The 25,668-nt window shown below is 49.4% G+C and overlaps 2 protein-coding genes and 1 non-coding gene across 5 annotated transcripts in view; all 3 read right to left on the bottom strand.

The window, feature by feature from the left end:
- ZNF391 (zinc finger protein 391) overlaps nucleotides 1–6,150 on the bottom strand; it is an 80,209-nt gene extending 74,059 nt beyond the window's left edge. For both annotated transcript variants that reach the window (XM_003944807.3, XM_074398565.1), the window contains exon 1: nucleotides 5,730–6,150. The gene's annotated coding sequence lies outside the window, so the exon portion shown is untranslated. The remainder of the gene's footprint in view (nucleotides 1–5,729) is intronic.
- A 2,923-nt stretch (nucleotides 6,151–9,073) lies between these two features.
- Nucleotides 9,074–18,492, bottom strand: PRSS16 (serine protease 16). Of its 2 annotated transcripts, XM_003944809.4 has the most exons (12): nucleotides 18,423–18,492; nucleotides 18,188–18,348; nucleotides 16,992–17,091; nucleotides 16,714–16,843; nucleotides 15,222–15,345; nucleotides 14,927–15,004; nucleotides 14,788–14,835; nucleotides 14,082–14,372; nucleotides 12,825–12,966; nucleotides 10,491–10,670; nucleotides 10,243–10,388; nucleotides 9,074–10,124 (listed from the first exon to the last, which is right to left on the bottom strand). In XM_003944809.4, exons 1-12 carry the CDS (start codon nucleotides 18,490–18,492, stop codon nucleotides 10,056–10,058), a joined length of 1,539 nt encoding a protein of 512 aa, XP_003944858.2. In that variant the 3' UTR covers nucleotides 9,074–10,055. The 2 variants fall into 2 exon arrangements, with proteins under 2 accessions (XP_003944858.2, XP_074254663.1); XM_074398562.1 differs by lacking the exons at nucleotides 14,082–14,372; nucleotides 14,788–14,835; nucleotides 14,927–15,004; ... (1 more) ...; nucleotides 16,714–16,843; nucleotides 16,992–17,091.
- A 5,785-nt stretch (nucleotides 18,493–24,277) lies between these two features.
- TRNAV-AAC (transfer RNA valine (anticodon AAC)) lies at nucleotides 24,278–24,350 on the bottom strand. Its single transcript has one exon. It is a non-coding gene; the product is annotated as a tRNA-Val (tRNA).
- Between the last annotated feature and the right edge of the window lie 1,318 nt (nucleotides 24,351–25,668).

Genomic DNA, 25,668 nt, shown 5'->3' with positions numbered 1-25,668 from the left:
CAGCATACTCCTAAAGTTTCACCATTGTAATTTCCCAGGATGTCTTTTCTCTATGACACACATGTCTCATATATGTTACATGTTATATATGTCTATATGACTGTATATATGATAGATGTATATGTATATCTACATTTTAAGTATAACATTGCCCACAAACCTTTGGATCATGATTGTGTATGTGAGATGCTACGCTTAACTTTAAGGCAGAAGAAATTAACAGCGACTAGGTCTCAACTGTGACAACTTGTATCATAAGCACAGTACATGGAATTTTCTCATGAGAGGCATGTAAAGCACAATGCTACACTCTGCACAATTACTTACGTTTCCCTCATGGTTTGAAGACCTTTGTGCCTTGATTCTGTTAAAAACATCAACTAGTATGAACACTGAATCGTACCCATTGATTTTGTTCTTTCTTTTTGAGACTGAGTTTCTGCTCTTGTCACCCAGGCTGGAGGGCAATGGCGTTTTCTGATTACTGCAACCTCTGCCTCCTGGCTTAGAGTGATTCTCCTGCCTCAGTCTCCCAAATAGCTGTGATTACAGGTGCCTGCCACCACCCCCAGCTAATTTTTTGTATTTTTACTAGAGAGGGCGTTTCACCATACTGGACAGGCTGGTCTCGAACTTCAGACCACAGGTGATCCACCCGATTTACTCTCCAAAAGTGCGGGGATTACAGGCATAAGCCACCGCCCCAGCCCATACACTGATTGTTTTTGCATGAAGAAGTTACAGGGCTTTTCTCCGAAATTTAATCGATACTGTTACGGAAAATTTTACCTGACAGGAAACCCAAGCGGCACTCAGGGGAACAGAGGAACACACTTTATTATGCCAGTGGGCCCAGAAGGGTTCACACCCAAAAGTCTGGGCCCCGGCTGAGAAAGTCCACGTTTTCACAGGGGAAGGAAGTCAGAGCTTTACACAGCGCGGCAGGTTTAGACGACGCACACTTTTCCTGAAGGTTTTTGGCTGGTAAGCAATAAGCTGAGGTACAGAAGCAGAAAGGCCGTTATTAGCAGAAAAACGGGCAGTTTTAAAACAGGGAAGTTGCGGACTATGTGCTAACAAAATCCTGGGCAAAACTTCCACTTCATCCCCCCTCTGATGCTCTCTTATGGATATTAGGGAGCATCACCTTTACACCCTGCTGCCTGCATTTAGCGGCTTGCACCCACTGAGGGCCAGCAACTGAGCGTTTGTTTTTCTAATGACCATGGCTTCAATGGAGCACCGAAATATGTTAATTAGGCAAGGGGCGAAGGCAAGGGCCCAGAAGATTATTAATAGCAAAACAGGAAGTGACCTTTTACACCAGATATGGACAAGGAACGTCCCTCAAGGGAAGACAAGGAAGACAGCACAAGAGTAGAACAACTAATGCTGTCAGAATAGTTCCAAGTACTAAGATTTCAGTCCACATTCGCTGATTCAGTGGCGGCTCCCCAAGCTTCGGCCGTGCCTTGCGGAGTCAGCTTCTGGTTGTGTGACCAGAGGAGGGCTTGATGAGTTCTCAGGACTCAGACCCCTGGAGCCCGATTTTCGTGGGATGCCGAGGGTCTGATGTGCAGTCCACCAGTCCAGCCATGTGTCCGGGTAGCCCTCTTGGCCCTGGAATAGTGTACCTACAGAACGACTCCTGAAACTTTGAGAGCAGTTGGGGTGACAAGGATTACAGTATGGGGCCCTGTCCGGACAGGCTGGAGGGGTTCCTTCTTCCAATCTTTCACCCAGACCTGGTCCCCAGGTGGGAAGGGATGTACTGGATTGGCTAGGGAGATAGGTGCTCTTTCCATTTCAAACGGACTGACCTGGGACACCACCTTCCCCAACGCCTGCAGCTGGGACATCATGCTTGTTTCCCCTAGCTGTCTGAGGTCTCCCCTCACTTTGGTAACCAGAGGTGGGGGGGCCTCCCAAATAGGAATTCAAAGGGTGAGTAGCCAGTGGGTCCTGGTGTACACCGTGACCGCAGCAGGGCTAGGGGAAGCATATCTAACCAGGAAGCCTGGGTTTCCTGACAGAGCTTTGCTAGTGTAACCTTCAGAGTTCGATTCATGAACCCCACTTTTCCTGAACTTTGAGTCCTGTAGGCTGTGTGAAGTTTCCACTTAATCTTGAGCACGCTGGTGAGGGCTTGGATGATTCTGCCACAAATGCTGGCCCATTGTCACTGTGTATGGTGAGTGGAATCCCATACTGGGGAACCATTTCACAAAGCAGGACTCTCACTAATTCTCGGGCTGTCTCCGTCTTGGTTGGGAGTGCCTCAGCCCAGCCCCAGTATGTACATACAAGGACCAGTAGGTATTTGTACCCTTTACTGGGCCTGACTTCAGTGAAGTCCACCTCAATGTCCTCAGAGGGGTAGCCGCCCACCCATTGCACCCCTGGGGCAGGTTTCAGCCCCTGAGAGGGGTTCTTTTTACACAGGTAAGGCACTGATTGCTCACTGCAGCACAGAGAGTGGGGAGGGTAGCAATATAGTCATACGTGTTGAGTAAGGTCTCCAGAGCTGTTTACCTAGGTGGGTGAGACCATGGCACTGAGTAATGATGGTGTGAGCCAAGTTCTTAGGCACCACTGGTCTGTTGTCAGGGAGTAGCCACCATCCCCCGGCACTCTGCTTTGCCGCCGCCTGCTGTGCCCACTGGTTTTCTTCCTTAGTACTCCGGCTTCCCCACATCCTCTCGGAGCCAAGGGGTGACTGTGAACAGGCCCTTTCTGCAGTGCGGCTGCCTTAACTTCCCGGTCAGCCAGCGGGTTTCCTGTAGAGACAAGATCAGTTCCTCTTTGGTGGCCTTTGTCATGTATGACAGCCACCTCTTTGGGCTTCCAAACTGCTTCTAGCAGTCTGAGAATGTCTTCCTGAGTTTTGATTCCTTTTCCTCCTGCTGTCAGCAGCCCTCTTTCCTTGTATATCGCCCCAGGCATGTGGACAGTTGCAAAGGTGTACTTGGAGACAGTGTAAACACTGACCGCTTTGCCTCCCGTGTGGCGCTAGGCCTGAATGAGGGCATGTAATTCCACCCGTTGTGCTGACCCGCCTCTGGGCAAGCGGGCCGCCTTGACCACTTCAGTGGCGGTGGTGACTGCATACCCAGCATACCTCTCCCCATTATGGACATAGCTGCTTCCATCAGTGAACAGGTTTAAGTCTGCCTTAGGGAGGGGACAGTCCTTGAGGTCAGGCTGACTAGCAAAGACCTCATCTACTACCTGCTAACAGTTGTGGTCCGGGGCTCCCCCTTCTATGCATAGAAATGTGGCCTGGTTGAGGTCATGCATGGTTTCCATGGTGACCCATAGGTTTTCACAGAGCAGCCCTTAGTAGTGGGTTAAACGGGCATTTGAGAGCCACTGGTATCCCTGACTTTTCTCCTCTCTCTCTCTCTCTGTCTCTCTCTGTCTCTGTCTTTCTCTCTCTTCTCTCTCTTTCTTCTCTCTCTCCTAGCTCTGTCTCTGTCTTCTCACTCCCTTCTCTCTCTCCTATCTCTGTCTCTGTCTTCTCTCTCCCCTCTCTGTCTGCCAAGGCCCAATAGTCTGGGTGAGGACCCCAAGTGCTGTTTTGTTTCTCTCTGGAATGAACAGATTGAATTGTCCGGTGACATCTGGAAGTCCTAGTGCTGGGGCATTTTGGAGCAGTGCCTTGATTTCCCAGAAAGCCACGTCTTGGCTATCATCCCACTCAAGGGGTTTATCTTCTGGCCCAGTTAGGACCCCATAGTGGGGCCTTGCTATGCCCAAGAAGCTGGGAATCCATATGCAGCAGAAGCCTGCCTCCCCGAGAAACTCCTGGAGTTGCCGCTTGCTGTTGAGAGTGGGCGTGGAGGAAATCACCCTTTTTCTCTCTGGTCCCAGGGATCGGTGTCCTTTGGTGATGATGAACCCCAAGTTCCTCACCTGCTGTCTGCAGATTTGGGCCTTAGCCATCCCTGGGGGTTCGTCTCTGCCCAGACTATAGGGAAGGCGTCCAGGAATTCTGGTGGGTTTTTCTCTGACCTCTCGGCAGTGTGCAGTCTCTATTCTTCCTCACGTGGAAGTGTGACTGCCAGGACCAGGCCCCCCTTTGGCTCACTCAAAGTTAGACTGGCTGGTCCCCTGAGGTTCAAAGGTGATTTGCGCCCCCAGTTTGCCTAACAAGTCTCTTCCCAGAAGGGGGACAGGACAGTCCAGTAGGTAGAGGAATTCATGGCATACCTGGTGCCCCCCTAATTGGCATATCCGACCTTGGCAGAACGGCCGGGGCTATACCTGGTCATCTGTTGTTCCCAAAGCAGTTGCCTTCCAGTTGCTAAACGGGGCAACCAGAGTGGTGACCACCGAGTACTCCACTCCGGGGTCTACCATAAAAGTCATTGGGTGGCCTTCGACCTTCATCTCGGCCATGGGCTCCCGGAGCCAAGGTTCACAGAGCCTGGCCCGTCCCAGTCTAGGTCCATGCCAGGCCGATCAGGTGGGCCTGGCTAGGCTCTGGCTGGTATTCTGCCCTCCCTCGGGGCGGGGGGTGGGGGGTGCCCCATCTGGGACCGTCCACTAGAGGCACTCGTTCTTCCAGTGTCCCACCTCTGCAGCATGCACCCTGATCTAGCTACAAGGGAGGGTGCTCAGATCTCCCCCTTTCATATGGGGGTGTCGGGCCAGGCTGGTGGGCTGGGGGCTGATGGTGCCCGAAGGACCTAAGGCAGTGGCAGCTCCTTCTCCGGGTCCTGATGAATGGGTTGCTTGGACCACGAGGACCCGGCACTTTCACTTCCGGCCAGCGCAGAACTGAACCCAAGGGGGAGGGTCTGAGCTGCTTCCAACCAGGAATCAACAGATGGGAACTGGTCCTGGTGGCCGGGGTTGCGGCCACAGCCTTCCAAGCGGCCTGCACCGTGGAGACCTCCAGGGTGCCCTCTGGTGGCCAGCCGACGCTAAGCGCCGGCCGCTCTGATCTGCAGAGGGTTTTTAGCTGTCCTGGGGCCATTTTAGCCCCGTGATCTGCAGAAGAAGAGCCCTTCCTGAAGCTTTTGACCGTACAGTCTAGGACGGTGGGCGTGGACTGACTCTTCCCCGTGATGTGTGGCCCCTTTTGAACGGTGACGCAAGACAAAGGAGGGTGTCCCGTGAAGGACACTCAGATGGCCACCTGGCCGCGCCCCTTGAGGGAACTTAGGCGCCTCTTAGCAGTCAGGGGGTCGGTGTAATCCCCGACTCGGATGGAGCTCAGCTCGTGCTCAGCTCGATGCCGCCATGAGCCATACGCGGTTCGCCACGGAAACGCAGGCTCGGGCCCTGTGGAGCTCCGTAGTTTGCACCCTGGAGCTGCAGATTGGAGTTCAGAGCAGGCTCTTGAGCTCCCCACGCACTCACACGCCCACTGAGGTTATCACGTTCCCGCCCTAACCCGAGAAGGCCACCTGCCGTCTGCAAATGGAGACCCCAGGAGGTGACCGGGCTCCCCTTCCGTCCGCAGACGGGCCTGACTAAATCCAGCTGCTGCCTCCACACGGAGACCCCGGGAGGTGACCGGGCTCCCCTTGCGTCCGCAGACGGGCCTGACTAAATCCACCTGCTGTCTCCACACGGAGACCCCGGGAGGTGACCGGGCTCCCCTTGCGTCCGCAGACGGGCCTGACTAAATCCACCTGCTGCCTCCACACGGAGATCCCGGGAGGTGACCGGGCTCCCCTTGCGTCCGCAGACGGGCCTGCCTAGAGTGGATCCCGGGGCCTTACCTCAGCCGGAGTTCCCCCAGTTCAGTCCGTCTCCCCCGCGCGTCCGGCCAGCAGCAACGCCGGAGCAGCAGGGGTTCCCCTTCCGGGGAAGGAGGCCCTGGAGCAGCCTGCGGGGCCGGCCCGGTTCCCGGTGGGGCTCGGGCGAGCTGCGCGTCCTTCCTGACCCCAGGGACGGAGGCGGAGGCGGCTCTTGACTTCGCCGGGAAGTCCGGACCCCGGCGGGGAAAGTCCCCGTTTTCACAGGGGCAGGGGCGGGAAGGAGCTCAGGGCTTTACACAGCGCGGCAGGTGCATACGGCGCGCACTTTCCCTGAAGGTTTCTGGCTGGTGAGCAGTAAGCTGAGGTACAGAAGCAGAAAGGCCGTTATTAGCAGAAAAACGGGCAGTGTTAAAACAGGGAAGTTGCGGACTATGTGCTAACAAAATCCTGGGCGAAACTTCCGCTTCAGTAGAAGTCTCATCCTGCACATGAGGGGCAGCCTGCGAGGACCGGGGACTCCCGTCGCTCCTGTGAAGCCCCCGTGAAGCCCACTCCTCCTCCTTGGCAAGGCAGCCCCACTCCAAGAGGGCGCCATGGGCACGCGAAGGACTGCTGGCTCCTCTTCCCACTTCCCTGAAGCTCCAACTCTGTGCTAAGGAGGCTCTGTCCTAGCAGGCATGGCAAACCTTGATGACTGGCCGTTCAAGGCCCCTGCCTGAAGCGGCTGACTTTATTTGGAGTAGGAAAAGGAAAAATCCAGCCCAAGGGCAATACTGAAAACAATAGAGGTCACAGTGAAGAGGAATCAGGGAAGGCTGACATTTCAAGGATACTAACAGAAGCATACAAATTAATATATTTAATTTAGAAATCTACCAGAAATTTCATCTTGGCTAACACAGTGAAACCCTGTCTCTACTAAAAATACAAAAATTAGCCATGTGTGGTGGTACATGCCTGTAGTCTCAGCTACTCGGGAGGCTGAGGCAGGAGAATCACTTGAACCAGGAGGCAGAGGTTGCAGTGAGCCAAGATTGCTCTGTTGCACTCCAACCTGGGTGACAGAGCGAGACTCCATATTAAAAAAAAAAAAATCTATCAGAAAATTTAAAAGGACATCTAGGGACACCCAAAGAGCACCCCACCCTTGTGCTGTGCACAGCCTTCCAGACCACCCACTCATCTCTGGAGGTCTGGAAGACTACGCATGCACCCAGGATCCAGAAGTTGGCTCAGTAAAGCCCAGAAAGGGTACTGTCCCTGGCTGAATGCACAGTAGACTTGTAAACTCCCTGGACTTAGAGAGCAATGTCCAGTCACATTAGATGCAAGAGACTGAACATGCAAATGGATAATGACCAAACTAAAAGTAGAAATAGACCTCTGACCTAAAACCTGCAGTAACCAGCCCAGAAAGCCAGCCTACTATTTACAGTAACCAGTCCAGGAAGTCAAGCTACTATCTGTGGCAAACAGTAAGGGAAGACAAATAATAATACCCCTAGATATTGATTGGCTCCAAATGGCCAGCACTTACTAACTGTAATAGCTCACAATTCCAATTTTTGCCCTTGCTTTCATCTTAGGGCCAATGAGGAAAAGCCACACATACACTCCCAACCAATCACATCTGATGCCTCTCATCTAGTTAGCCTGCCCACAGCTTCCCCAAGCCACAGCCTCCAGTTAAGCCATACCTAGAACCTTCTTCTTCCACTATCCCACTTTCCCCCTCCTCTGCCTGCTGTGTCGCTGCCAAACACAAGCGATGATGTTGGACTCTCCTGGTACAAGTTCTGAATAAACGGCCTTCACTTGTTATCATTTGGGGGTGCTATGGATTCACCTGTGTCCCATCTCATCCCCAAAAAAGATATGTTGAACTCCTCACCCCCAGTTCCGCAACTTGTGACCATGTATGGAAATAGGGTGTTCATAGAGAAAACCAAATTAAAATGAGGCCAATAGGCTGGGCTGTAGCCCAGGATAGCTGGTACGCTTATAAAAGGGGAAATTTGCACACAAGGACAGGCAGGTGCAGAAGGAAGGTGATGTGAAGGCACACAGGGAGCACAGCCATGTGACTGGAGTGACACATCCACAGGCCAAGGGACAAACCGCAGACGCTGGAAGAGGCAGGGAAGGATTCTCTCCCAGCGCTGTGAGAAAGAGAATGGCTCTGCTGACACCTTGATTTCAAACTTCCAGACACAAAGTATGTACTGTATGTTTCCATTTATATAAAGATCAAGGGCAGGCAGAACTATAGCGGAGATTCACTCTGGTATGATAGCGTGAGGAGGTTGCCTCTTACCAAGAAGGAGCTATGAAACTGGATGAAACTCTGCTACTACCATTTCTGTGCATACGAAGATGTACAAAATGCTGAGACATATTCATTGCTGAAAACCACTGAGTGTTAGGAAAGAACGGTGCAAATCTATGGCAGTTTCTTGTCACGGCTAACACAGCCTAAGCAGGCACCCTTGCAATTAGCCCTATCCTCCCTGGCCCTGAAAGAAGGAGTCTCCACCAGAACCATGAACTCCTAGGGTTGGAAGCTGGAAGTACCAGGGAGTGATATTTGAATGTGGGAAGAGATGGTGAGTGAAGGGTGTGGAAAGAGATAGAGAAGGATAAAGATTAAGTAACAGGAAGAAAAATAGAGACAGAGAATTCTCTGAGTGTCAAAGACAGAAACAGAGTCTCAGAGAGACAGACAGATTGAGGAGACAGCAGAGGAGAGAGGAAAAGAGAGACACAGAAAGAGTGAGAAAGTGACTAGGAGAAACACAGAGACCAAAAGTGAGTCAGAAATATAGCAGTGGAAACAGCCCGGCAGAGCAAGAGAGAGGAGAGACAAAAGCACTGCCGGAGAGCCAGAGAACAAACACAGATTGTAGGGCAGAAAGATAAACAGAGAAACAGACTAAAACACAGAGATAGAAATGAAGATGTTCGGAGAAACAAGATTAGAAAGACAGATGGTGACAGGGAAAGAGAAAGGAAGAAATGGATGGAGAGAAAGGGGTACAGTGAGAGAAACTGAGAAGCAGGGACAGGACCAGGGTCTTAAGTCCAGAAACAGAACCTTAGAGCATAGCCCCTAACCCAGGAGGAGGAGTGGCAGAATTTGAACAAGAATCTGATCAGCAGCGGGAGGGCATCAAAGAAATGTAACAGGAGGGAGGGCATCCTGTCACATTTCTTTGATATTTAACATTCAAAACACCAATATTTATTTACAGTGAGAATAATCATCCACTTATAATTCTGTTGTGAACCAGCCCAAACTTGTGCGTGGGTGCCCTGTGTCCTGGCAGTGACGAGGGATGAGAAAAGAAATAAAGACAAAGACACAAGACTAGCATTTTAAAGCATGGGTCCAGGGGTCCAAGGCACGCTCATGGGGTGATTGGCCTCTGCTCCGAGTTTTGGGCTCCAAGCGCTTTTATTATGGTAAATTATTTTGTTAATCTTGCATGCTGTGGGGAGGGGTGTTGAGCAGGGAGATAGCCAGAGGAAGAGCCTGTGTCTGCACCATTCAATTCAAAGCGGTTCTCCTAAGAAATGCTAAGGACACTGAGGTTTTACCATCCATTGCCTATCCGGGTGTTTTGGCAAGAGAGGTGCAGTGGACGAGGTGCCCAGACGTCTGACCACACACAATGCATCAAGGGGCTTTTATCTCGCGAGCATTGTGCACCGAGAGCAAGCAAAACTGCTCCACATTCTGAGAACACAGGCAGAGCCTGTGGCGTTCCGGTGTCTCTGCCCTGCAAGGCTTTCCAGCCTTACTAGCACCCATCTAAGACCCTCCCGAGTCTTAAGAGCAGATGTTGCATTTCCTTCCAAGAGTCTTTTGCATAAGCTCCCTTTACAAGATCCTTACACGAACTCTGTGTTGGGAAGCAGCAGTTTTTCTTTTCTGCTCTGCAGCCACACCGAGTGTTACACGGCTGCAGGGTGCTCTCAGATGGTCTTCACCAGAGGCCTCCCGTTACTGCGTAATCTCTGCTTTTGTTTTACTGCACCATAGTTTGGATACGATCCGTGGCACAAATCTCAGTGCATAAAAGGCAAAGCAAGCTCGTAACCATTTAACTATAAGTAACACAGGTCTGCCCCTGGCCATCTCTTCCGACATAATTCCATAACTTTCTGCAACAAAGCACTTTAAGTTGGGAATAAAGATGTTTGCCGACACATGCCAGTTACACGTGGAACATGTGCTGAATCCCAGTTCCTGGGAGTTTCTTCTTTCAAAACAAGCTGCTCTCTTTTGTTCAGTGAATGAGTATGTCCAGGACTGAGATGGCCATGCAGGGAGTGGAAAGGGTATGAGATTCAGACCTCACCCTTAACCTGGCTTTCCTTTGCCAGCTTCAGCCAGGTCTGTAGCTGCTGGAAGATACTCTGTGGGGAGGTGGGAAGAGTTTTGAAAAGTCAGATCTCAGCACCAGTAGAAAAAAAGGAACATGCAAATGTTTATTCAAATAAGAATGCAAATTATTCAGAGCCTTTTCCCTCTTACCTGGCGCCCTAGGCGGAGGCTGGGGGAGTCTGAGGGCCTCTCAGGTGCCATGTCCAAGCAGTGGGAGCCAGAAGGGATAAGAAGAACTGATTCTGAAGATCCTAAAGCCTGTGTTACACTTAGCACATGCCAAGGGTCTGTGTCCCCTGGAAAGAAAGAAAAGGATGGGGCTAGGTAGATGGGGGCTGGGAGAGGATGAGGCTATGCTGAGCTGGGGCTACATACATAGGTTTTGACAGCATGCTCACCGTTAACAAACAGCACTTGGTTAGCCCCCGGAGTCTGGCCACCATAGTAGGAGTTCGTCTGAGCCACAGCCTGGGCTACTGACAAGGGTGAGAGCCCGAACACCTGCTCACACAGGTCTAGCTGGGAGGGCAGTGCTGGGAGCTGGGAGAAAGGACATCTGGGATTCTCACAGGTGACATCTGTGTCGGGAGATACCTGTAAGTGTGGGTATACAGCCAGCCCACCACTCTCCTTTAATAATCATTTTCGGAGTTTTCCTTAGTGATGACCAACACATTTCCAGTTCTCCCTTCTAGGAGCTCATGATCCTAGCAGAGAGACTCTCACAGATCCCCTGATAGGGACAGCCCAGAGTGATCAGGGCTGTGAAGGAAAAAGGCCAGAAAGCAGAGAGCCCAGAGGAAACCTGATGGGCTCAGGGAGAGCATCCTGCAAAGGATAAGAACTTGAGAAGTTAGCAGGACTGAGCCAAACAAAGACAGAGAAGAGGAGGCATAGTAAAGAGAGGAAATAGCATGTGCAAAGCTCTGGAGTGCTCAAAGCTCAAATTGTGTCACGTCTTCCCTGCTTAAAACCCATAGTTCAGTGTGTTTTCAGGGTAAATCTAACTTTCATAACATCAGATTAATTCATTCCTTCCCTCCTTATTTGCTGACCACCTACCATGTGCTCAGATAAATGCTGTACAATATTGGGCACACCAAGACAGCTCCAGGCTCTGCTGTCACAGGATCAGTCCAGAGGGGAAGAGAGGCAATAAAAAAATGTATGATGACAGACTGTGTAAAATGCTAAAGAGCACAGATCTACTGAAGTGGGAGGCTGGACGGCTGGCTTATCTTGAAGGACCATGGCTTCCTGAGGGAGGGCATCCTGATTGTTCAGAGAGGAGCTGACCCATGACCTGCTTATCTGGCACAAGATGGGAGTTAGTAGAAGACCATGCTCTGTGCTCAAAGCAAAGAAGACCTCTAATGTGGCCAGACTTGCTTAATGTAGCGGCAGCTTTTTCCTCTGACTGTTTTCTCGGTGTGTGTAAAGCAGAGTGTGCTCTGTGCCTCCCAAAGAGATGCCAGATCACCACAGCTGTAGATCATCTGCTTGATGCTTTGCTTCCTTTTCACATGCCCATCCCTGAGCACAGCTTCTTGGTTTACACACTCAGTCAATAGTGTGGGCCCCCAGTACTCAGGGCCTTCGCAGCCCCTACGCACACGCGCCTCCTGGGAGCCCACCTTTATGCATTCTTACTTTTGTCTCTAAATTTCTTTGTCTCTACCAACCCCAGCTACTCCCTAGGCTATGTCTGGGCTGGTTCCCTGACACTGTTGAGAGCCGAAGAGGAATAATCCAAGCAAAGTGAACAGCATGTGCAAAGTTCGTGTGGTGTTAGGAAGTCTCATGTATTAAGAGGGTTAAAATATGTAAAGCTTTATAACAATAATAGCAAGGGTTTAAGAAATACTTACCATAGAACTGCATTATTCTTAGAATGTTACAAATATTACCTATTTTTGTCCTTGAAACAACCCTAAGAGAGAAGTCCTGTTAGTATTCCCATTTTATAGATGTGGAAACAGGCATGGAGAAGTCAGTCATTTGCCCAAGATCACATGAGCAGTAAATGAAGCTGGAACTTGAACATTTTATTTTGTCTTTACCATATGTAATATTGGGGATATTCTTATACTAAAAAAAAAAAAATCCATTGGGCATCCAGTATTGTATCTGGCAACACTAGCCTGGGGTCTTTGAGGAGCTGTGGTTTTGAGTAGAGGAGGGCCAAGGTTATATTTAAAGATCTCTGTGGATGCTATGAGGAAGTTAGATGGTACAGATGAAGTGAAGGCCTGGAGACCAGAGAGGAGGCTGGGAAGGGATCCAAGCAAGAAAGGATGGAGGTTTCTAGCGACACAACGGAGGTAGGCAGAGAAAGCTGAAGGGATAGACTAGAGTTGTCCATGCAGAGCGCGGAGGACTCAGTAATTGACAGGCTAGCTACAAAATGCAAAGGCAGCAACTGAAACAAGGTTCAAGTTTCTAGTCTGGTGGCTGGGGAAAGGGGGCCATCCCTGGAATGAGGACACAGAGAAAGAACAGACTGAAGAGAAGGTCACTCAAGTGGAGACCAGTGTGTGCGTGAGGAGGCATGTGAGGGCCAAGCACATGCACACACTGGTATGGCTTCCACCCCGTCCAGCACAACATCTGCAGGTTACACAATGCCTGAGAGCTGGGTCAAAATGAGTCCAGACAATCTGTAAGATGACTTCTCTGGGCATAGCAAAAAGGTTGTTTGAGGGGACGAAATTAGGGTTAGGCCAGTCACTTACAGAAGCCAAACTCGGTACATGTCTGGTACAACCACTGACGGTCACCCACGCCAGACACTTGAGGTTCTGTGCTCCTCAGCTGTGCCACTGTCTCTGCTCGGGAAAAGCTTAAACACTTCTGGCCCAGGCTGTGCATGACAATCTAGGGAACAATGTGCATATATTGTGACATGGTAAAAGCCCCAAAAAACTGCATACCTCAACAGTGCCTCAGCTTTGTGTTCAAACTGCTCTCTGTAACCCTGATGTGACAGGCAAGCAGTCCAAACCCATGCCATCTTAGCCCCTGTGACTTGTAGTAAGTAACTAAGGTCTGTAATTTCCACCCTACCTAGGCAATGTGCAAACTAACGCTTACCTTGACTTCTGTGAACCACTGAAGTAACAATCAGAATGTCCGAGGCCCCTCACCCTCACCCTTGCTGAGGAGGTGGTTTACGGGCATAAAAGATCTTGACAACCTCCTTTCGGGGCCACAGGTTGGAGAGACGTGAGTCCTCCGTGGCCGCCGGCAATAAAGACCCTGCAATAAAGACTCTGCAATTTGGCATACTTTTGTCTTGGTGTTGACTTTCTATGTTCGCTCTGATATAACACATAAGACATAAATTCCTCCTCGCCTCTCAGCAAGCCAGGGCCTGTGTCCCCAGAGGTCAAAAGTCAGAAACAGAAGGGGGAGTTCGAGTTCTCTTGGGAGTCAGTGGTCAGAGGGTCCCTGTGAGTTAGAGATCAAGGCACTGTAAGACTGAGACCTTATTACCTGTGAGACCTTGGGCAAGTGATACACTTTCAGACCTGTTTCCTCTTCTGTAAGTGGGGATAATAATGGTGCCTATCTCTTGAGAATATAATGAAATAACATATGTGAAGCACTTCGTTCAGCACTTGGTCCAGACAGTGCTGGAAAAGCGACAGCCGGATTGTAGTTGTGGACTCAGAGGCTGTAGGCTCATATACCTAGGAGAACCCTATCCCCAGGGATACATTTTTTCATTCATTCTAAAAATACTGAGCATTTTGCCATGTGCCAGGCAAAATGCACAGGACAGGACGAGACAGGCAAAAGTCTCTAACATTCACATGCGGTGTGCCAGGCTCCCAGCTGATGGCTCTACAGCCCGCCTCATTTCACCTTCCCTCGGTCCTGTGAGGTGGCATCCCATTTTACAAACGAGAAAACGAAGTCTCAGAGAAGGTTCTCGCTTGCCCCAGATCACACAAGGGAAGTGGGCTCCGACCGCGCCAGGGAGCGCTCACCTGCACCGCCCGCCGAAGCCCGCAGTAGGGCGTGGAGCGACTGCGGTTGGCCCCGCCCCCGAGGAGAAGCCCGCAGAGCTGCCGCACGCTCAGTGGCGTTCCCGCCTGCCCATCATACTGCACGGCACCGCCCACCAGAGCCTGCAGCGCCCCCAGCAGCTCCGCCTGGTCTTCCGCGCGGCTCAGGGATCCGCACGCGTTCAGCTCCGCCTGCAACGCTGCTCGAGCCGCCCCACCCGCGCGCAGCCGCCGCTCCACTTCCGAGAAGGCGGTGGACACCGCCGCCTGGCACTGTGGGGAGCAAGAGGCGATGTCTGCCAAGACCCAGGCTGGGTCCTCCTTGGGTTCCCCACTTCCCCGCAGCCAGACTCCGACCTTCTCCGCTCAGGCTCTGCCCACTTCTGGCGCCTCCTAGGGTTGTCCCTGCAGGTCCCGCCCTCTGCCGTGGCCCCGCCCCACTCTGAGCCTCACCTCCGGGTAGGCTGGTCCCTGCACAAGCCCCGCCCCCTCTAGGGAGCGCCTGTTTTCTTGGTGCCCCGCCTCTTCGTCAGCTCCGCCTTCTTCCAAAACCTGCGAGTTTTTCCCGGCTCCAACCTTGCTTAGACCCGCCCCGCTGCAGGCGTCGCCCATTCGAGGCCCACTCCTCCCCGGCATCCGAGGCCTCTTCTCCCTCCCAGTCCCCCTCGGACTAGGCCCCACCTCCTACCTCCAGGGACCCGCCGATCGCCGCGCTCTTCAGGCTTCTGGAGACCACCTGTGGTCGTACCGCAGAGGACGGTATCGGGACGTGCCGGCCTCCCCCCACTGGGCCCCCTCCTCCCGCACCTGCTGCCAGACATCCTTACGTCATTATACTCGGAGAAATCCAGCACGGCCCGCACCGGGGCGGACGAGGCGACCGACGCGAAAATGAGATGCGGGAACTGAGGGGGGAGATGGCGTCAGCCGCGGGTGAGGGGCTGAATCCCGCGTCTTGCTGCCCCTGTGTCACTCGCTCGCTCTAGTGGGGACAGCTCGTGCAGAATGCTTGGGGGCCGAGAGGAAGGAAGGGGCGTGGTGGGAGGGCATTCCTCTGAGCTGAGACCGGGGCCCTGGAGTCCGAGTTCCCTCCCCCCAGCCCACCCGGAGGAATCCCAGGACCTTCAGCCTGGCCCAGGCGGCCAAGGAGCCGGCATAGGAGCCTCCGAAGCAGATCCAGGGGCTGGAGGAGGAGACGTTAAAGAGGCGGGAAAGTGCCAGGCGGGCAGAGACCACATCAGCCAGCCTAGGGTCAGAGGGGAGGCTCGGTCGGTCCTCATCGCTGGGAATCCCTGAAGATTTCCCCACTCTGGGGGAGACCCGAATCCAGAGATGTGAGTGGGTAAATCTGGCCAGAAGCCAGGTCTGTTTTCTCAGGATGTGTTTCCAAGGGTTCTCCAAGCCGCATGCACTTCCCAGAACATGTGTGCTAGGCCACGGGAGACCCTGTGCTCGTCCACTTTCTAGAAACCCTGCACCGTTTTTCCCTTCTTGTTTTAGGTAGGAGACGAAAAATGTCCAAGTCAGTTTAGATGCAAACCTGACAAATGTAGGGAAGGGTTGAGGGCAGTCAAGGAAGGCTACTCAGAGGAGGAGGCTCCTAAGCTGAAGAGTTAGAAGGCATTGGAAGAGGGAAGAGACACAAAGAGAGATGGAGAGTGAAGTGTGGCTATGTCTAACATCCTCTTTCTCCTCCCGAGGGCTTTTTTTAATTCCCTAACCTTTCTGAAATGGTTTGCAGTCAGTGCCATCCTGCTGCAGTTAAAAAACCATTTAGCTTGTAGAAAAGACAGATGCAGAGAGAGGGAGATGGAGACAAAGAGCCACAGATGTAGATACAGAGCCAGCGGCAAATAGACTGTTACAGAGAGAGACACCAATGAGGAAAGAAAAAGCTAAGTTCTGTGAGAGTAAAGCAGACGAAAGAACACAGAGCAGGTGAAGTAAAGTTGGGAGGAAAATGGTGGGAGTTGAGATGCACTGGCGGAGGCTGGGGAGGGGCCGTATACGTATCTGGGGAGGCGACGCCATGCAGAGGGATGAGTTCAGAGGCTCAAGGCAGGAATGTGTCTTTAAGTCTGGAGGACAGTGAGGACCTCAGTGTAACTGCAGCCCAGAGAATGTGAGAGAGTGGAGGTCAGAACTGACAAGGGGCCAAATCCTACTGGACCTCGTGGCCATTGTAAAAGCTTTGATTTTACTCTGAGTGATACAGAGACATGTGAGGGACTTGAGCCAGGGAGGATGATGACCTGCTTTATGCTCTAACAGAATTATTCCGATTGCCACCTGGAAGTCAAGGGCAGAGCAGGAAGAATGGTGGATGCTGGTTCTGTAATCCAGGTGGGCAATGCTGGTGGTCTGCACGGTGATACAGTGGCTTACTTCAGACAGAGACACAGAAGCAGAGATAAGAATACAGTCTAAGAGAAAGACAGATAGGGAGAGACAGAGGCCCAGCAATGGAAAGGAAAACAACAAGACACTACGAAAGACCGAGGAAAACACGGAACCAGAGGTCGACTTCAGCAGTGGAGGACAGAGACACAGGTGCAGACGTGGCAGAGCACAGACGTTCCTGTCCTTTCACCCCGCTTTCCCTTCCCGCACTCACGCATGGCGGCTGGACAAGAAGCGGAGCTGGGCCATGTCCAGGCCTCCAGCAGGGATACTCAGGCCATAAAATCTGTGTTCCAGGCTTATCACCAGGGCACCCCAGGCTGGGGCCAGGGCTGCAGGGTGGCCTGTGAAGAGTGCATGGTGTGGGGGGGTGAGATGCAAGTTGAGTGTCAGCCCTTGCGCCCCTCCGGTCTCACAGCATTGCAATACACAGCTCCCCTTCCTGGTCCCCACCAGCTTCCCAACTCTCTTTCTCCCAATCTTGCCTCTTACCTTTCATCACTGAGCCAGGCCCAAGGCTGCCCTCACCCCCCAGATGCAGGAATATGGGTCCATCCTGGCCAGTCCAGTGTTGGTCATTCACCCAGTAACGCTAAGAGGTGGGATGGGGAAGAAAAATGGCATCATGAGAGTCCTGACTTCTTTTCAATTCCTCGTTTGTTTCAGTCTCCCTAATGGATTTTTTCCATATGTATTTAATAGTATCTGAAGTGAGCTGGTTGATTTATGTGCTCAGTTCTCCTGTTCATCTCACCTATTTTATTTATTTTTTATTTTATTTTATTTTTAGAGATGGGGTTTCTCCATGTTGCAGGCTGGTCTCGAACTCCTGACCTCAGGTGATCCACCGGCTTCGGCCTCGCAAAGTGCTGGGATTACAGGCATGAGCCACCACGCCCGGCCCCTGTTCATCTCATCTAGAATGCAAAATCTATGAAAGCAAATTTTGGGCCTGCTTCTTCACTCTTTTCTCTTTTTTTTTTTTTTTCTTTTTATTTTATGGATCTGAACTACTTTGTTCACATGTGGGCTTTTTGACTCTTCTATCCCTAGAACTGAGGGAGTGGCTCTCACATAGAAGGAACTTGCTATTTTTTGAGGTAATAGTTGCCGAATAAGTAATAAATGTAGATGGATTTAGGAATAAGATCCAAGTGGGATCATCTTTGGACACTAAATACAGAGTAAGCAATGAAAATGGTGAATTTGTTCTTTCTTGCGATAGGTATCTTTGAGTGCCTGTTGTGAGCCAGGTCTGATTCCAAAGCTGGTTCAAGTTTCTGCTACCTGGTGGTAGGTTCTGTGTCCATTCTGGACAGAAAGAAGCGGGTAGGGAGGAGCAGTGAGAGAGTGAGTGTGAATGACAGAGAGAAAGAAAGGAAGGATGAAGGGCAAGAGCTGAGGAACAGAAAGAGTAGGGCCCTGAGAAGAAGGGAGACTAAGTCCAAAACAGAAGAACAGGGCAGGAAAGGGAATTCTGACAGCAGCCACAGCACGAGATTCAAGCTGAGGGATGGGAGCACAGGGGTGTGGACAGAGAAAACAGGTCCAGACTGAGGAAGAGAGGAGGGAGACAGGGATGGGAGCACAGGGGTGTGGAGAGAGAAAACAGGTCCAGACTGAGGAGGAGAGGAGGGAGACTGAGGGAGGGCCGGGTGGGCAGTGGACTCCCCGTCTTTTGGCCTCACCTGCAGGAAGGATCGTCTGTCGGACACGTTGAAGGGATTCAGAAGCTGCTCCAGCCACCCCACTTTTGGGAGGGCCCCAGCACCCAGCCCCAGGCCCAGGCCCAGGGCAGAGCTCTCCTGAAACTGCTGAATGTGCTCACCCAGGCGTCTGAGAAGGGAGGCTGTGGGACATGGAGGGGAAGAAGTCAGCCTGGTGCCCTTAGGATGCCCTGCTTGACCCTGAGTCTCCTCTTACCTGGAGCCGAGGGTCCCCAGAGGGAAACCAGGAGCAAAGAGCCCAGCCACGGGACAAACCAGATGGCCATGCTGTTCAGGATCCTGTTCTCCCCCAGGATGACCTTTATCTCATCCTCGGTGGCTGGGCTTTAAATTTATCATTTTCAGCAGAGGCTCAGGTTTCTCTCCAGATGCGTTTCCTGGCAGGTCAAGCGTCTGTAGGAACTGCTAAAGCGGGGCAGGGACGCCAGAGTCGGTACAGAGGCTGCTGACGGCACTGGAAATCCCAGTTTCTTCTCTGCTGTCTGTTCCTCCTCAGCTCTCAGTAGCCCTCCCCATCTCCTCCCCTCTCCACCCTTCAGTCCACCCGTCTTTACTCAGACTCCCCTTTGCTGCCTGACTCTCCTTCGGCCTCTGTCTCTCCCCACCTCGGTACCCCTCTGGAACCCCAGTTGCCCACTCAGTGTGTCTTTTCTTTCTGCCCCTCCACGTGTCTTCAGTACCCAGCGGTTCCCACACCCAGTCTATCCCTCTGTCCTCAGCCCCCATCTCTGTTTCAGTCTTCCTCTCCACAGTCCAGTCTGTGTCCCTCAATCTCACTGTGTCTATTCTGCAGCCCCCCACTTTCTGCCCCTCGTCACTGCCCTGAGCCCCTCTGACCCACAGTCTCACGTCTCCATAGACTCCTTACAGTTCTTTGAACCTACCAGGCTTGCTCCTACCCTGTGGAGTGTGATTTCTCCAGAAATGCACATGGCTTGCTTCCTCACTTCAGTCAGACCTGCCTGTAAAGGTCATTCCCTGGGGGTTGTTTAATAGAGTCAGATGCTCTGCAGGAGGCTGGGGAGGCAGCCATACAAGTATCTGGGGAACTTTTCTCTCCCGAAATTCAGAAAGGTCTTCCGTGGCCATCTTCTTAAAACTCGCCGAACCTAAGTTCCGGTACTATTCCTGTTCACACTTCATTCCTAACTCTTTTTCATAGGACTTATGACAGTGAGAAATATTGTACATTAAAAAAATTATTCCCATAAATTCAAAAAATATATCCAGAATCTGATGACTTCTCACCACCTTCAGCACTGACACTGCTAAGCCACCATCACCTCTGACTTGGGCGATCACAGAAGCCTTTTAGCTGGTCTCCCTGTATCTGCCTCATGACTTATTCCACATTCAGCAGATGGAGAGCTCGTATTAAATAGTAGCTCAGTCGTTCACAATCATTCACTTTCTGGTTCAGAACACTTCTCTGGTACCCCATCTTACTCAAAGTAAAATCTGGCAATTAAAACCATTAAGACAATTGTTTTAATTGCCAGTGCTTCCCAGTCATACAGGCAAAAACGTTTGTCACAAGCCACAGTCTGTAATAATGCATGAACAAAGGAGAATTTGATCTATACTGGCCAATAGCTTCCTTAACGATTTTTTAGTAATTTGATAGGAAGAGGTCTTTCCAACCTTGTCAGATGCCAAACCAGCCACAAGGGTACAACAGTTGTTGTCCCCCCGCCACCTCAGGAAGCGCAGAGTAGATTTATGTTGTACTACACCTATTTCTTTGCTACCTGGAGAGCCACCTATAAAAGTGCCAACAGGGGTGCAAGGGCCTTTGGGGTTAGTTTTGGGAAGATAAGTTAAATCTAAAAGGTGTTTAGAGTCATAGCGGAGTTGTTGACTCTGATCACACAGGAGAAATCCACTTGGCTGTTAGCTGTACCACACCCTGGAGTGCTAACCCAGGAGACAGAATAGCCCAGCGTCTGCTTTTACCGTGTATTAAACCGAAGACAGTTCAGTGGAGAGAACGGGAGGATTTAGAAGCACAAATTTAGCAAGAAATGCTGTTTATTGGGTAAATCAAGTACCTGAAAATAGGCCCATTTGTACTGTAACTATTCAGGGAAGACGATTTGAAGGTTTAGTAGAAGCTGGAGCTAATGTTTCAATAACTGCCTTAAATCAGTGGCCCAAACAATGGCCAAAAGGAAAGGCCCCTGTGGGAAGAAAGTAATAATCAACATGGGATATAAACCCGGAAAGGGATTGGGAGAACCTTGAGCTGACTCCAGCATCTGAGATATTTCACAGAAAAGGCTTGGCGGTCATTTTTAGGGGCGGCCGCTGCTGAGCCTCCCCAGCCCATTCCGTGAAAATGGACAGCCCGGCGTCCGGTTGGGGTGGAGCACTGGCTGCCTACAAAAGAAAAATTGGAGGCTTTGCAGGTATTGGCACAGTTAGAGAAAAGACATTGAACAAACCTTTTCACCGTGAACTCTCCGGTATTTGTGACAAAGGACAAATCCTGCAGATGGCGCATGTTGGCCGACTTAAGAGCTGTCAATGCCGTAATTGAACCTACGGGAGCCCCTCTACCAGGCCTCCTGTCTCCAACCATGATACCCAAAGATTGGCCTTTAATTACTACAGATTTAAAAGACTGCTTTTTCACCATTCCACTGGCCGCTAAGAACTGTAAAAAATTTGCTTTTACGGTTCCTCCTATAAACAACAAGGAGCCTGCTGCTAAATATCAATGGAAAGTTCTGCCTCGAGGAATGTGAAGAGTCCCACTATTTGTCAGACATTTGTGGGAGGGGCTATTCAACCGGTCAGGAAAAAATTCCCGGAATGCTGTATCATCTACTAAGTGGATGACATAGTGTGTGCTGCAGAAACCCGAGAAAGACTTCTTCAGTGTTACTCTTTTCTACAGAAGGCTGCCGCGCTGTTCTTATCATAGAGTCTAATGAAGTTCAAACAACCACTCCTTTTCACTATCTTAGAATGCAGGTGAAAAATAAAAGCATTAAACCTTAAAAAATCCAAATGAGCAAGCACCCTTTAAAAACTTTAAATAATTTCCAAAAAATCGCTGGGAGATATTAATTGAATTCGACCAACTTTGGGAATTCCAACTTATGCTATGTCTAATTTATTCTCCATTCTTAGAGGAGACCCTGACTTTCACAGTAAAAGAAAATTGTCTCCTGCTACCACAAAAGAAACAATTCAACAAGCTCAGGTTTCTGGGATAGACTCTAAATTGCCTTTACAGTTTCTTGTGTTCACTCCTCTCACTCGCCTACAGGCGTTATTGCTCAGGATAAGGATTTAGTTGAATAGTCCTTCTTACCTCACAATACTGTTAAAACACTCACTGTGTACTTAGATCAAATTGTTTTATGAATTAAACAGGCTAAAACTAGAATTCTTAAATTATGTGAGTTTAATCCTAGCAAAATAATTGTTCCAGTGAACAAAACTCAAATCAAACAGGCTTTTGTGAATTTGTTAAATTAGCAAATTAATCCAGCAGAGTTCATTGGGAGCTTAAACAATCCTTACCTCAGACAAAAAATTTTCAATTTCCAAAATTAACTCTTTAGGCCCTTCCAAAAATTAGTCCTCTGCCTCCATCAAAGGAGCCATTAGTATTTTTACTAATGAATGTAATAATGGCAAAGCTGCTTATGTTGGGCCTTGTAAAAAAATTATTCCAACTAATTTCCAGTGTGTACAAAGAGTTGAATTACAAGCTGTTGCAGCAGTATTAACAGATTTTAACCAGCCTATTGTTTCTGACTCAGCGTATGTGGTACAAGCCACTCAGCACATTGAAACTGCTTTAACAAAGTTCCTTCCTGATGACCAACTTAGCCAGCTCTTTCAGTCTTTACAAACTGCAGTGCAGACTCAAAAATTCCCTTTTTACATTACTCACAGCTGGAAGAGGACCTGGACGCATGTACAGTTGCTAACAATCAAGCGGACCTTGTGATTTCTGCTGTTTTTACAGAAGGCCAGGACTTGCACTCTCATGCCTTTGTTGCCACCAAACTCGGGGTACCCAGGGGTGGGGTGTGGGGGCCGGTTCCCTAGACCAAAATCCATAGTGTACATTAGGGTTCACTCTTGGCTTGGTACGTTCTATGGGTTTGGAAAAATATATAATGCAATCTGGAGATTGATTGATTATTGTTCACCAGACATGTAAGTCAGCCCAGCTGGGACACAAACTGCCTGGTCATTCCCAACCTATCAGCCTTGAACTAGGGAGCTAAATAGATCTGAATTGTTTTAAGCTACTGAGGTGGTTTATTAAGATATATTTGTAGTTGGGCCGGGCGCGGTGGCTCAAGCCTGTAATCCCAGCACTTTGGGAGGCCGAGGCGGGTGGATCACGAGGTCAAGAGATCGAGACCATCCTGGTCAACATGGTGAAACCCCGTCTCTACTAAATATACAAAAAATTAGCTGGGCATGGTGGCGCGTGCCTGCAATCCCAGCTACTCAGGAGGCTGAGGCAGGAGAATTGCCTGAACCCAGGAGGCGGAGGTTGCAGTGAGCCGAGATCGCGCCATCGCACTCCAGCCTGGGTAACAAAAGCGAAACTCCGTCTCAAAAAAAAAAAAAAAAAAGATATATTTGTAGCAATAGATAACTGATATGTACACTAAAATATCACTCATTCTACTTCAGCAAAGTTAGCTTTTTGCTATTATTCTAATACATAAGATAAACACCCCAAAATCTTTGTAGGCATGATTTGCCATGTTTGGAATGACTTTACCTAGATATCCCCATAGCTATTTCATTATTTACTCCTCATATTTTTGCTCAAACATAACATTTACTCCATTTAAAAACTGAAAATAAAAACTCAACCCTAATTTCCATTCTTGATTAATTTTTCTCTTTAGCATTTCTCATCACATCAGGTATTTTATATACACCTTGTTTTTTTTTAAGATGGAGTCTCACTGTCACCCAGACAGGAGTGCAATGGCGCAATATCAGCTCACTGCAACCTCTGCTGCCCTGGTCCAAGCAATTCTTCTGCCTCAGTCTCCCAAGTAGCTAGGATTACAGGTGTGCAACACTGCCCCTCTACCACCACCCCGGCTACTAATTTTTATATTTTTAGTAGAGACAGGATTTCACCACATTGTCCAGGCTTTGGCTCACACCTGTAATCCCAGCACTTTGGGAGCCCAAGACAGGTGGATCATCTGAGGTTGGGAGTTTGATCTCTATCTTTAAAAAGCCTCTCTTGACTAAACAGTTTTCTCTAGTTAATGCCCTATTTCTCAGATGACTTTATTTAAAAATTTCCTATAAAGGTATTCAAATTTACTATCTGCAGTTTCTGTGCTCCTTTGCTTTTGTAAACCCACTATCTTCAGGTTTTTTGGTACCAGCACTTCATGGAAACTTCTGGTCAAGATCATGAATGACCTTTACATGTCTCAAATTAATGATCACGCCGAAGCTCTTATCTTTCTTGACTTCTCAGTGGCAATAGGCACATTATTCTTCTTAAAACATTTTAGTGGATTTCCAAGACACTGCTGTCCTGATCTTCTTTCTTCCTCACTGGCTCTTCCATCTCAACAGCCGGATATATTATCATTCTTTTAATCAAAAGTTGTAACTGGCTGGGCGTGGTGGCTGACGCCTGTAATCCCAGCACTTTGGGAGGCTAAGGCGGGTGGATCACGAGGTCATGAGTTCCAGACCAGCATGACCAACAAGGTGAAACCCCGTCTCTACTAAAAATATAAAAATTAGCCAGGCGTGGCAGCGGCCGCCTCGTGGCGGGAACCCGTAATCCCAGCTACTCAGGAGGCCGAGGCAGGAGAATCGCTTGAAGCCGGGAGGCAGAGGTTGCAGTGAGCCAAGATCGCACCACTGCACTCCAGACTGAGGGACAGAGGGAGACTCCATCTCAAAAGAAAAAAGAGAGAGAGAGAGAGAGAGAGAGAGAGAGAGAGAGAGAGAGAGAGCGTGTTCTGGGCTAAAAGAAAGAGCATAGGTTTGAGACGAGGTTGAAATATAAACAGATTAAAACTTTGCAAAAGAACTACACCTTGTTTCCGCCCGGTTTCGAACCGGGGACCTTTCGCGTGTTAGGCGAATGTGATAACCACTACACTACGGAAACCTGCTTGCTGCAAGCTTTTTTCATATTGGAATTAGTTGAAATGAACCTCCAATTTATCTGTTTCTTTAGGGTATATCTTTGGCAGACAGATATTTTCCCATACAGTTTCTAATTCTGAGAACCAACAGTTTCAAAACCCGACAATTTGTAACCAAGCAAATGATTCTCCTGAAGTTTCAATTCCATCAGAAGCACAGGGCAAGGAAATCTCAGGCAGTCTCTTGGGAAATTTTATTTCAATTCATTTTTTTTATATGTTCTATGCTCTCTGCTCTCATAAGATGCTCTGATGTTCATCTTTCAATCACTGAAAATTAGGCAGGACATTGGTATCCTTGAATGTTTTTTCCTTCATGCCAGTAGCCTGTCAGTGAGATTCATTCAAAGTCCCGTTTACTCCTAAATGAGACACTTTATTGAGGGTTGAAACAAAAAACAGAGGCAATGTTCATGCAAAGGTGTATAACAAGAAATAAATAGCTTGGGTGTGTATGGGAAAGTTTAAAATCAAGAGAGAAAAATTGTATTCATTAGGACCAATTATCAATGAGCAAATATCTATATATCGTACATGATCATTGGTAATAAATATATATGTATATGTACACATATGCATATATGCGTCTCAAACTACGTATTTTTGCAGATATATATGTCTGCAAAAATATATACACACACATAAGGATAAGCTTCCTCATCCAAAATTATCTCCTACTTAGCATAGTGACAAGCATCTAGGAGGCCAGATTTTATAAATCCTAAAGAAGTGACAAAGAATTCTGCTCAATATAACTATTTTCATCAAAGACAGCATATTTGATCATCAACTGCTATTTGCTAGGAATTGAAACATGAATTCCACTAGGAAAAGGATTTTTTTTTTTTTTTTTTAAGATGGGGTTTCACCAAGATGGCCAGGCTGGTCTTGAACTCCTGACCTCAGGTGATCCACCCACTTCGGCCTCCCACAGTGCTAGGATTACAGGCGTGCCACACTCGGCCAGAAAAGGATTTTTTTTTTCGTTGTGTTCACTGCTTTATTAATAGTATCTAGCTTATATATATATTTTGTTGTTGTTGTTGTTGTTTTGTCTTTTGAGACAGTTTCACTCTTGTTGCTCAGGATGGAGTGCAATGGCACAATCTCGGCTCACCACAACCTCCATCTCCCAGGTTCAAGTGATTCTCCTGCATCAGCATCCCATGTAGCTGAGATTACAGGCATGCACCACCATACCTGGCTAATTTTTTGTATTTTTAGTAGAGACGGGGTTTCTCCATGTTGGCTGGGCTGGTCTTGAACTCTCCACCTCAGGTG

The sequence above is a fragment of the Saimiri boliviensis genome, chromosome 4 (genome assembly GCF_048565385.1).
Source record: "Saimiri boliviensis isolate mSaiBol1 chromosome 4, mSaiBol1.pri, whole genome shotgun sequence".
NCBI classification, from domain to species: Eukaryota; Metazoa; Chordata; class Mammalia; order Primates; family Cebidae; genus Saimiri; species Saimiri boliviensis.
Note: the sequence above shows the minus strand (reverse complement) of the source record. Positions and strands in the feature narration are given on the sequence as shown.